This window comes from Denticeps clupeoides, chromosome 7 (genome assembly GCF_900700375.1).
Source record: "Denticeps clupeoides chromosome 7, fDenClu1.1, whole genome shotgun sequence".
In the NCBI taxonomy this organism is placed as follows: Eukaryota; Metazoa; Chordata; class Actinopteri; order Clupeiformes; family Denticipitidae; genus Denticeps; species Denticeps clupeoides.
In genome coordinates this window covers 1968752-1981577 of record NC_041713.1, presented here as the reverse complement: position 1 = coordinate 1981577, position 12826 = coordinate 1968752, and the positions used below count along the sequence as shown (strand labels likewise).

General features: G+C 44.8%; 2 protein-coding genes across 2 annotated transcripts; one reads left to right on the top strand and one right to left on the bottom strand.

The window, feature by feature from the left end:
* The first annotated feature begins 3493 nt into the window (after positions 1-3493).
* On the top strand, positions 3494-5468 carry LOC114794783 (claudin-4-like). The gene is made up of 3 exons (XM_028987562.1): positions 3494-3532; positions 4609-4735; positions 4917-5468. Exons 2-3 carry the CDS (start codon positions 4610-4612, stop codon positions 5325-5327), a joined length of 537 nt encoding a protein of 178 aa, XP_028843395.1. The 5' UTR covers positions 3494-3532; position 4609; the 3' UTR covers positions 5328-5468.
* A 366-nt stretch (positions 5469-5834) lies between these two features.
* Positions 5835-12525, bottom strand: coro1a (coronin, actin binding protein, 1A). The gene is made up of 11 exons (XM_028986039.1): positions 12133-12525; positions 11459-11662; positions 10738-10860; positions 10387-10516; positions 9298-9479; positions 8126-8245; positions 7938-8042; positions 7694-7839; positions 7560-7617; positions 6204-6419; positions 5835-6071 (listed from the first exon to the last, which is right to left on the bottom strand). The coding sequence occupies exons 2-11, from the start codon at positions 11654-11656 to the stop codon at positions 5979-5981; spliced, it is 1371 nt and encodes a 456-aa protein (XP_028841872.1). The 5' UTR covers positions 11657-11662; positions 12133-12525; the 3' UTR covers positions 5835-5978.
* Positions 12526-12826: the final 301 nt, after the last annotated feature.

Here is a 12826-nt window from a genome sequence, read left to right as displayed (position 1 = left end):
TCCCATAGTGCATCCTGGTGTCGTGTCTCCCTGGGTAAGTGATACACAGGCTCCTGACCATCCACGTGATGGAAAAGAAAATGTGGTTCATCAGCAACATGTTAGGCTTTAGTGTTTACATGATGCTCACTTGGTACTTTTCTCCTATTGTCGAGTTTTGGGGATCTCGTAAAAACTGTAGCCTCGTTTTCAAGTTCTTGGCTCAACTCCTGATATAGTGTTGAGATCATTCTTTGCAAACCCTAGAAATGATGCCTGTGTAGAAATGATGCCTGTGTTCGAACATGTCTACACAGTTCCCTGGCACTGTCAAGGACATACCTCCTCAAGATGAAGATCTGAAGAATTGGGCAGGACAAGTCACAACACGGAGCTTCTCACTCAGCTACAATTTACATGTTCTGTCACGATCCGGTCCGAAATGGGGGTTACTCCGATCCGGGATCCGGACCGGAGTTTAGTTGTTGTCCTGTGTAATGTTCCCTAATCGTTTTCACCTGTGTTAATTGTATAAAGCTGCCCTGTTCGTTTCTGTCCGCTGTCAGGTCTTTGAAGTTATGTTCCGTGTTCACCAGTGTCTACGTCTCGGATGTCTCCCCTGTCCTGTGATTCACCATTAAACCCCTGTTCTGTGATGTCAGGTGAAAGCGTCCTTCATTCCTCGTCACTCTTTGTCCTCCTCTCCGTTCACCCGCCGCGTCATGCCCGCATGGACGTGACATGTTCTACAAATCCACAAAACATATTCCCTTTGAAGATGGCTTTAAAGACTGTACGTACTTGATGCCCCAACGAAGCACAGAAACAGAGATTAGGGGAAATCAGAGTTCTCTTCTTCTCTTTCCTCCCTAATTTTTAAAGGTTTAAAGCTATTTAAAGTGTGGTAATAAAATTTTTTTTAGGGTGGTAGTAGCCTAGCGGGTAACACACTCGCCTATGAACCAGAAGACCCAGGTTCAAACCCCACTTACCACCATTGTGTCCCTGAGCAAGACACTTAACCCTGAGTGTCTCCAGGGGGGGACTGTCCCTATCACTACTGATTGTAAGTCGCTCTGGATAAGGGTGTCTGGTAAATGCTGTAAATGTAAATGTTATGTATTTCTATGTTATTCTCTTCAGCCTCCCCATTTTTTATTTTTTTCTAGTTATTTACTCCCATTCATTAGCTGCTTCTGTCCATGTATTTTACTTTATTCTTCTTGTGTATATCTGTGTGTCCTTTTATGACTGTACAGCACTTGGGTGCAGTGGAACTGCTGTTAAAGTTGACTTGACCTGACTAAACCACTGAAACCAACACAACCTGAGAGAGAGAAAAATGAAAGAAAGAATAGAAATAAGAGTATTTTAAAGAATAGAAGTAAGAGTATATAACTACATATTAAAAAATATGCTGGAAATGTAAACTTTTATTCTATCAATAAATACACATTAAATGAAATATCCTGCAATAATATGTGGTTTACAATATTATTTAAATAAATTTGATATAATATTACTATTATTAACTATTACCACTATTACTAATACTACTATATCTTTATTACACTTTTTTTTTATTCTTTTCTCCTGTTACACCTCTTCCTCTTTAGTACTTAATTCTCACAACACACACACACACAGGCAGTTTGCTCTGACCACATCCTGCCCATACCTGCATCTTTTTCTGAGAAAAGCATGACATCCACTCGACAAAAAAAATCACTTCACTTCACTTTCCACGTAACTGCAACCTGTGTTAATAAATTAGAACGCATGCCTCAGTATGTCTGGGTAACATCAACCAGGCAACTCCCGGTTTATTGCGAATTTCAGTCTGTCTGAGATGCGTTGTGCGTTGCTCTCTTTTTGTGCAGTGTGTCTTTTGACACTTATATGTTCTTACTTGAACAGAGAGACGGGAGGAAGGCATTTCTTCACCTAAACCACTGAAACCAACACAACCTTACAGAAAAAAAGAAAGAAATGAAATGAATGAATTAAATACATATAAAAAATGCTGTAAATGTAATGTTTATTCTATCAATAATTACCACATTAAATTAAATATCTTGCTATATAATACTATTTAAATCAATTAGATATAATATCATTATTACTTTTATTATCATTGAATTACTGTTATTTGAACCATTACTAATGCTACAAAAATTTTTTCACAAATTTTCTTTGTTACACCTCTCCCTCTACAGTCCCTGACAAAAGTCTTGTCGCTTATCTATTTTGTAGAAACACCTGCTATTAACCTGATGTTTAATTAATTAATTGGTGTTAGAAATAGCTCATTTGAAAATCTAGTAGTAGTAACCTAACGGGTAACACACTCGCCAATGAACCAGAAGACCCAGGTTCAAATCATATTTACTACCGTTGTGTCCCTGAGCAAGTCACTTAACCCTGAGTGTCTCCAGGGGGACTGTCCCTGTAACTACTGACTGTAAGTCGCTCTGGATAAGGGCGTCTGGTAAATGCTGTAAATATGTAAAACCCTACTAAAGGATGTTTAATGCAATAAAATGAATTAGCTTCACTGAAAAAAAGATGTATCTTTTAATGAAGACAGAAAAGTCACATTTTGGCAGGACAAACATGTTGTCGCCTATACAGAAATTGAACTAATTTACTGCAAAAAAAGTTCTTGGTATTTCAGACTATTGATGTTGCCTTCCACCCTGTATATCTCTCACACACCCCCATACTGGATGGAACCTCAGACCATGATTTTTCCGCCACCAAACTTCACTGTTTTCTGGGTGAATCATGGACCCATGCAAGCTCCAGTAGGTCTCCTGCAATATTTATGGTGACTGTTGTGTAATTCAACTGAAGATTCGTCTGAAGAATCCACCTTCTGCCACTTTTCCAGCATCCCTCCTTTTAGGAGGCTGTGGGCCTTGGCAAATGCCACACATGTTCCGGGCACTTATTCGACTGTGGAGGCCATTTCGAGACAGAATCCGACAAACTGTTCTGGTTGACACAGGGACTTCAGGTGACCATTTTACATTTTACAGCATTTATCAGACGCCCTTATCCGGAGCGACCAGGTCTCATGGAGCTCAGCTGCAGTGGAAAATTTGCTGGCCTTGGATTTTAGAGCCAACAAACGGTCCCCTCGAGCAGAGGTCTTGCGGGGTCTTCCTGACCTGGGCTTGTCAAAAAATGTCTCCAGTCTCTTCAAATCTTTATTTTTTTATCCTCTGTACTTGACGCTGAGACACATTGAAGGTGACTGCCACATCAGCAGTGGATCTTGATAATCAACTTTAGTCTCAGGGTGAATGTTAGGCATGTTTGCAAAGGTCTAGTCATTGTTTGTCATTGTTTATTTTATTGTTTGTGTGTTTATGTTGTCCATAAGCGTCACTTCTAACATTTAATTAAAAAAAAGTTTCAGGAGGCTCTGACCACGTCCTGGCCAAAACCACATTAACTCATAAACAAAGATTTCCATGTAGAGGAGAAGGTTTCATTTCCAGCTGCACAGATCTGGTGAAGACCACCTCCACGAAAGACCTTCTAAAACCAGGCAAGAATGTACCTATCATTGTTTTACAGCTATAATTGAGATACACGCTATAATTATACATGTGTAATTGCTTTAATAATTGTTATTATTGTTCAAGCTAGCCTATGTGGAAGAGAATATAGTATGTTAAAGTTTGTCTGGTTTAAACAAAATATATAATAAATAATAAATGCTGTGCTTATGAAGGACAAAGACAAAACATACATTGGCTATTACTTAATATTGATTATGAAATATTTATTCATACATTAATAATTCATGAGCATGTGGCTATGTAGCTGTTCACAATAATCAGCAAACTGAAAGTTATTGTTATATTCCAGTTAAAAACTATTGTTATATTCCAGTTAAAAAAAAGTACACTATTCCAGTGTACTTTTTTTTAAGTGTTCAATTCATGAATTGAAGTACTTGAATTCAGAGAAATATTTCAATCTTTTGGAGAATTTAGAAAATACCTGGCAATTCCAGACAGATCTTTTCTTTGAAACGGCACTTTTAGGGATGTTTAACAGTATTTGTCAGTAATACCTGTATATTCGTATTGATTAATTGTTTAGAAAGTAAATGTAATTACAGAGCATTGGGATCCTTCAAAATTGTCTTCAAAATCTCAGGAATTGGTGAGATAATTAACAACTACAAAAAGCACCACTGTCAGCATTTCCAGACACAAAGCAAATCTTATTCACTTTTTTTGTACCCAGCAGCTCACAAAGAGAGCTTGGTTCATACTGGCAATAGTGAGAAATGTTGTATTTGAATATATTTGAGGCCATCCAGTTAAGAGAAATTATATGTTTAAATAAAAGATCTTATCTTCCGTTTTAATCCGATGAGGAATATTTAGTTTTATAATTTTGGTTCCCCCTGAGGGAAGGCCACCTCGTCATGGTCGGGGGTTTGTGTGCCTCAGTGACATTAAGGTCAGCCTTCAGGTGGGACACCCAATGATTTTCCGCTTCTGCCTTTTTGTACATGCTGTAAATATGATGATAATTGTTGACGGGGTGTAGAAGGTCACCTTCATCACCCAGTAAATAATCATTGGTGTGTTTCTGACCGCTTTGGATCAGCATGGCTTCCTCCAGAGTTCAGCTGACTTGTGCAGCCCTGACGTTCCTGGGATTCATTGGTGCCGTCGTCACCTGTTCCCTGCCTTACTGGAGAGTGATAACATTTAAAAACAGCCATATGGAATCGGTAGGAACCCATCTACAAACAGCAGGCACATTGGTTCAGAACTGAATTTATTCATGTTTACCTGTTAAATGTCCAGGAAAAATATTGATTTGTGCATTTTGGGATATAGAGTCAGATATAGAGCAAACTATTTTTTATAAGAACTATTCTGAATCATATACCTGTCCTCCTTCCCTTATAGACTACATATATGGGACTTTGGAAGATCTGTGCGGTGGGCAATGGTGCATCTGAGCTGCATTGCATTGCCTACAGTTCTGATGCCTACGTTGGCATGGTGTTATATGCACGCCCCATGACAGTTATCTGCTGCCTCCTGAGTGGCCTGGTCCTCATCATGCTCTTCACCACAAAATTTCAGAACGAAGACATCCAGCCAAAGATCCACCTGGGGTGTGGCATCATGCTGCTGGTGGCTGGCCTGTTCATCATCATCTCGGTGAGCTTGGTGGCCATCATTTTGTTTCCAGAAATGGCTTTAGATGTGGAAGTACATAAGGGCGCGTGCATCGCCATCGGCTCGTGTGCCGGCGTGGTCATGCTGCTGGCTGGAGGTCTGCTCTGCGGCTTCAGCCTCAGGTCCACCAACTGATCTACTGTAGCAAGTCAGCGTTTAACTCCTACGCAGCCGCAGCATAGAAACCTTTTTTTTTATTTAGCTTCCCTGCTCAAATATGCGTCACTGCATGTGGAATTTACATGAATAATTAAACAATAAAACATTTTATTTGCAATACCTCAACTACTCATTTCTTCTGGTTTTTACCGTGTTTATCTACAGTATTTATCCATCAGTCACAATGTGACGCCCCGGGGTGCCCACACCCCGTCCCAGCCGACACCAAATAGGCTTAATGGACCAGAACTCCATAAAAATCAGGAAGCAGCACTCAGACATGGCTGCTGCATTAATGTGGACATTTCCGTACCTTCGTGAGTCGGTTTTGCGGGTTTGTTCCCTTTGCTTTGGCCCTCGTGCCATTTTCGTTTGTGTTCTTTAATAAATCCCGTCAGCCCTCGGTCGTTTTAGGGACACAGACGAAGATGTGACAAAAGGACGTGACAACGAGGCAAAGAAAATATCAAGTAAACACGCACGGTGTGTCCAAAATACAGCAGTTTATTTCTGAATGATGTAAAACATATATTAAAAAGTTTCTCAGAATCTCACAACCGAAAACTGGTATAAAAATCCAAATTTCACACAGCGCACTGTCTTCTATTCGTCTTGTTGGCCCTGGTCTTAGTTTTTGCTCTCCAGCTCGCCCACTCGCTTGGTCAGCTGCTCCATCGCCTCCTTCAGCTGCTTCACCTCCGCCTGTAGAGCCTGAACGTCCTGACGGAGAGGAAGACATTACCACCATTACAGCATTGAATACGTCCATTACATTTGACGCAAGCGATTCCAAAAGAGCCAAAATGGCTGCCATTCCCGGGCCAAAATGGCTGCGTTGGGGTTACTACTCACTCCGTTGTCCGCCTGCCGGTGGGAAGATGCGGCTGATGATGATGTTGCCATCAGGCTCTTGATGACTTTAAACTCTTTGGGCTTCGCCGCCACGAACCCGTCTTTCAGGGAGATGAAGACGGGCTCGCCGTCCTTCCCATCGAACCAATCGTCAGCTTCCACAGACGGCTCCGGACCAATGGTGTTGGGGTACAGGTCTTCTTGAAAGAGGTCGGACTGCATGAGGGACACACACGGGAAAAAATCATTAATACTCTCTATAAGATTAGAGCTGTAAATCTTGGCTCGAGCCGAGTCGGGTTCGTACAGGAACTTCCAGTCTATAGTACCTATGATTAATTGCTTGTAAAGTTTTTTGCGAGGAATCGGTGTTGGGTGTCCTGGACACGGACAGAGAGAGAAAAGGTCGGGAACCACTGAAATATTATCATATTAGTCTTCAGAGTCTTATAAAAATATGATAGATCGTGCCAAATACAATTGTTTTCTTTTAAGCATGCTGCCTTCCACAGTGTTGCGGAGTGTTGCGGAGTGTTACGGTGAGGAGGTAGTAGCCTAGTGGGTAACACACTCGCCTATGAACCAGAAGACCCAGGTTCAAGTCCCGCTTACTACCATTGTGTCCCTGAGCAAGACACTTAACCCTAAGTTGCTCCAGGGGGATAAGGGCGTGTGATAAAAGCCATAAATGTAAATGTGAATGTAACACAGGTGTTCTGTCTAAACATGCTGCCTATCGAGTGGTGCTACCTAGCGGATCTGCGCATGCACAGTCCCTCAAGTTTGCGCTGTTTCAGCGGCCATAAATCCATGCGACGGCTGTAATTGGCCGCTTTCCACCGCGAGGAAGGTTGGGTCCTAATCAAAAAGAGGGTCATTTTTCTTGTGCAAGGCTACTTTTATTTTAACTAAGTGATGGAATATGTTGGTGACCATAACAGTAAATACTTTTCAAAGGCATATTTTATGTTTGTCTTCCACTTTTCAGCTTTATAACTAAAGAAATGGTTGAGGAAAAACAGGCCTTTTTTATTATCTGTGATGGCTACATTCATGTAGCTGTAAAAAGCATGAAAATATATTAAGTAATCCAAAGTATTCAGAATACGTTACTCACATTGAGTAACTTAACGGAATACGTTACAAACTACATTTTGGGGCATGTATTCTGTAATCTGTAACGGAATACATTTTAAAAGTAACCTTCACAACACTGGCCTACCAAATGAGATTGTCATGTTCTGCTTTTGATAGTTTAGTTTTCTGCATAAAATCTGTATAAATTCGGTCTTCTCAAAATAAATAGTTTTACACAGCACAATATTCGAATTTCGCTTTTCGGTATTGAGAACGTACCTTTCGGGGCACGGTCATGACGACGGGCTCACACTTCCTCTCGTGGAGCTTGTAGAACCTGAACACACCAGCAACGTGTGAGAATCTGCAGCACTGCGGCTGAGGAGTGAGGCGTGTCCGCGGCCTGCTCATACCTGGCGATCTCACACTTGTTGACCTCCAGGCCTCTCTTGGGCATGTAGCCCATGCCCTTCTGGCTCTCTTTGCTGCTGTACATGGAGAGGTAGTGGACATACGGCGCCTCGTCTGTCACCTCGAAGTAGCGGATGCTGCTGTCGCCCTGCAGGGGGAAACGATGGCAACCGCAGTAACGTTAGAAGAGAAGGTAAAGGGGGAATTGAGGATGAAGATGTCTGAGTTTGTGGGACGTGCAGTGACCTTTCCACAGAGGTAGACGATGCTGGTGTCGGGGTCGTAGAAAGGCAGCAGAGCACCGCTGCTGGTGTCCAGTTCCTGCAGGGTCAGGGGCTCATCGAGGTTCTTCTGTTGAAAAGAAGGGTTGCTGTTAGTTGGTTTTCAGACACACGGAGACGTGTAAAAACATGTTTAGTTTTGGCCGCACTGACCGGGTCCCACAGCGCCACCTGCCGCTCACTCATACGGCTGAAACCGGTGGTCAGGACCTTCCCGTCAGACATGAAGACAGCCCTGATTGGCCTGGAACCTTCGTGAGGCTTGTCCTTCTCCTGAAAGACAAAGAGTAAGTTGGTTCTTCTCCTGCAGGACTGTGATGTGCCATGATGACACCATTAACCATTTATTAGAAAGACAGAAACCGGAGGTAAAGAGAGGTTTGTTGCCAGATTAGGCAGTTTTTGGTCATTTTACACTGAAATACTCATGCATCTGGCAACACTCTTCACACTACTTTACACGTGATAAATTGAGAAGAGTACTGTGTGTGACACATGTCAATCACCTGTCAATCATACACAATCTTTATTTTAGACATGAAAATTTGATTTTGTGAGATTATTTAACATTAATCCAAGTTCCCCAAGCCTGTCTATGGTCCTGAAGAGGCTAGAAATGGCGTAAAGAGTGTCTTAGTCATTCTGCTTTGCCTTTCATACGATTGGATCTGGAATTTGTCCCTTTATGTTGTCATTGGAACATTGTGGTTGGTGAACGGTGTTGATGTCGTAATTTCCGCAAATGCCCGCTCAACTTCTATTGGCCGCTCTCCTCCTGGACCCGCCTCTCTCCTCCTCATTAGCATTTAAAGCTACAGACGGTGAAACGGCACATTCTGCGCAATCTCATTGTAGGTCTTGATCAAAGTGGCTGTAATTCTGCACCAAGAGACTTCAGATACAGAATTAGGGGACCAACAAGACCAATATAAAAAAAAAAAAAAGATCTATGTCAGGGGAGCTTTAAAAACCTCATTAAAGTTCCTCATTACAAATGAAACATCGTAACATTAAAAAAACAATGCACTTGTTGCTTCATTAATAAGATTAAACTCACAAGCGCTCAAACGGAGCTCAGCCAATCAGATTTGAGAACCAGAACATATTGAATTGATGTGCTGTGGCTTGTGGATTTGTGTAGGACTGTATGCAGTCGTCGTGCATGTATACGGGGGACATTTGTGCGGTGACGTCTGGTCACCAGGATGAAAGATGATATAAGATTCAGATTAGAGTCCCAAGAAAATATAGACAGGAAATAACGCCCTGATGCTCGCCCTGCTTGTGGTGTGACTGTAAATATTCTTAAAATCATGACGACGCACCGCGATGACCGCGCCCTGGCGCGGGTTCAGCACGCGCAGCTTCTTGTCCTTGCAGGACGTGAGGATCTGCGATCCGTTGCGGTTCCAGCAGGCGCTGTAGATCAGGTCCGTATGAACCGAGTCGATCCGCACCATGGCCTCGCCCCGGGCCACGTTCCACAGGATCAGCACGTTGTCACAGCCTGGACAGAGGACAACAGGACTTACTTATTTGTAATTTGTCTATTTTTTGTCTATTATATTGTACTGCACATTGTTCATCTATACACACGTATAGACCTATATACATTCATACATATATTTATATTCAGTATATATATTTATAGATGGTATAAACATATTCTACAACTTTACAAGCAATTAGTAGAGTTGTAGACGTGTGTAAGGACACATACGTCACACATACGTCACATTGTTGTTGTTGTTTTCTTTTTTTTTTTTTTATAAAGTGAAGTGATCGTCACATGTGATACACAGTGAAATTTGTCCTCTGCATTTAACCCATCACCCTGAGTGAGCAGTGGGCAGCCATGACCAGCGCCCGGGGAGCAGTGTGTGGGGACGGTGCTTTGCTCAGTGACACCTCAGTGGTACCTTGGCGGATCGGGATTCGAACCGGCAACCTTCTGATTACGGGGCCGCTTCCTTAACCGCTAGGCCACCACTGCCCCATTGTACTTGAGAGACACCATCAACCGGAATAAAATTCCTTGTACGTGCTTTTACACACTTGGCTAATAAACACGATTCTGATTCTAATTCTGATCAAGACTTTACTTGCCTTTAACGCAGGTTGAGAGATTCTACGTCATTCTGTATAAAAGTTTATAATAGTTGCTCTGGATAAGTATCAAATGAACAAATAAAATAGCGCTAAACAGAATAGAAGAGGGCAAAATGAACCTACTAATTGTAGGTTATTAAGGGTTTATAGAATAGAATAGAACAGAATAGAACAGAATAGAATAGTATTTAAGTGTTATGTTTGGGTAATATCACCAGATGGCGCCATTTGAGCGTGGATTTTGACTGTGTGTGTGTGTGTGTGTGTGTGTGTGTGTGTGTGTGTGTGTGTGTGTGTGTATTTACCTGCACTCATGAGCACATTGCGGGCGGTTGGGTGCCAGCTGAGGATGCCCACGCGTTTGGAGTGGCCGTCCAGCTTCACCACCGGCTCCTTCAGTGGTGACGTCAGGCCTCCTTCGGGAATCTGCCAGATCTATCGGACAGACGGCAGAAGACAGGAAGTGGAAGGCAGAAGCGCTCGAACCCCGGCGCTCTTGTGAAATGGCCGCTTGCCCAACAGCAACATGGCAACGCATCAGTCGGTGAAGAAACGGGAAGGAACTTGAGTTTGTGAAGAACCTGATCCGTTATCATGTTGCTGTCGGAAAGCAGAAGCCATCGTCACCATCGTCACCATCGTCACCATCGTCTCACCATGACACTGCAGTCCTCGGAGCCGCTGGCGATGACGTGGTCATTGTGGGGACACCACTCGATGTCCAGAACCGGCCCGGTGTGGCCGCACACGGTGGGCGTGGACATGTCGATCCGGCCCGTCTGCAACAGAGAAGGCGGGTGTGTGGATTTGGACTGTGAAAGACGCGAATCGGGCCCTCGGGGACACATGGGCACCATCAGCTGATCCCAAACGAAGTGGCTGTGCCTCCAATTAGAGGTAATGGGCAGTAACTGCGTTAGCACAGGGCTCCCACGGCAACGCCGACTGTTCCCTCAACTTTTTACCTCTACCGCACGTCCTCGTACGGTCAGTAGTGACAGGGACAGTCCCCCTGGGGACGTGTCTTGCTCAGGGACACAGATTAATCAAAATTCTATTTAATGGAAGAGTTACATGTTAATAAATGTATATGTAATAACTGGAACTCGATGGCGACGGTAGAGGGTGGTGCGATGGAACAGTGTCACGTGTCACCGCTTCTGTGTCTTGATTTTCGCTGTCACTCTGCAAGCTCTTGCCACATCCTGCTCAGACGGCCGACCGAGCCGCGCTCCAAATATGGCAAGAGAGAGAGAGAGAGAGCTGTGACGTGGCGAGCGAGAGGCAGTGAAACCGACGCGTCGCGGCGACTTCCTCCACCGTCGCCGGTCAGGCCGGAGATCCTACAGTGCAAAGCACGAAACCCCGGAAGCCCACCTTGCTGAGAGGGAGCACGATGAAGGCACCTCCGCCGCTGGCCTCCACGATCATGGCCACGAACGAGGGGTTGACGGAGCAGAAGTTGCTGTCCCAGGTCTGCTGGGAGATCCGGATGTCATCGTAGCACTGGTCCGCCTTCACCGCCTGGCCGAAGACGTGACGGAACTTGCTGGTCCTCACCACCTTCCGGGACATGGTGACCTGCGCGCGGGGAGAGACGGGGGGGGAAACGTGAGCAGAAGCTTCACCACTGGGGACGTGAAGCGGTCCACCGCCAGGTCTCGCTCAAAAGCACACAAGCAGAGTCCAAAAAGCAGACCGAGAACACGAATAGGGGAAGGAAAGATCGGAGCGAACAAAAAGTTTCAGACCAACTTCCTCTAGTCTGAGGCCATTTTGTGCAGAAGCTCTTTCACACTTCTTGCACGGCCGCGCTGGAACGTTCTCTCCACACACGAGCGGCGTGGGACTCAGTGAAGACCTTCTGCGACAGGAGAGTCACTCAGAGCGACGGTTACACCACATCCTGATCATCTCAACATCTCAACATCTCCACCTTCCCATCACTGCTGCAGGACCGAAACACGCGGACACTCAAGCAAACATTGCAAAGGGCCAGAGCCCCTGGTCAGGAGATGGAGCCCCGACCTCCAGACCCCCCGGGTGCGTACCTGAGACGTGGTTCGCGCGGCGCGTCGCGGGCGTGCGTGCGGCTGTCGCGGGGTGTCGCCCTGGTCTCCCGCTCTCCGGCTGACGGAGGAAGTGAGATGCGCGGATGGGTGGCGTCTGACGGTCGTGCATGGCCGCGGCGGGCGGAAAGCGACAGGAAGCGCTGCGTCGGCGCGTCGCGTCGCGTCGCGTCGCGTCGCGTCGGCGCGTCGATCGCGGCCTTATAAGGCGCGCGCGCTTCTTCACGTGGTGGAGATCAGATGCTGCGACGAGGGTTCAAGTTCAGAAGAAAAACAGCACTTAGTTTTTTTACTCATTCGAATTATGCACATTGCTTTATTTTCCATAAACGTGCAAATTACTTCGATATAAAGTGGAAAGTGAGATTCTGGTCCTCTAATGACTCATGTTACACCCATCTACATACATACAGGCTGCAAAGTTCACCAAACATCACACTGTCCTCCACCCAGACACACACACACAGCAGACCAAGCAGCAGCTGTGTGTGTGTGTGTGTGTGTGACTGTACCTATGAACTTATCTCAACTGAAGGCTGTTGATGGTCGCTGGTGGTCACAATGCAGACCGGAGCTCCTCCTTCCAGCCGTAACAGAATCCGGTTTAACGTAGAAATGAGTGAAACGTGAGGAAAGCAGCGGTTTGGACCTCCAGGCCAGAAAAAAAGCGGTCTGC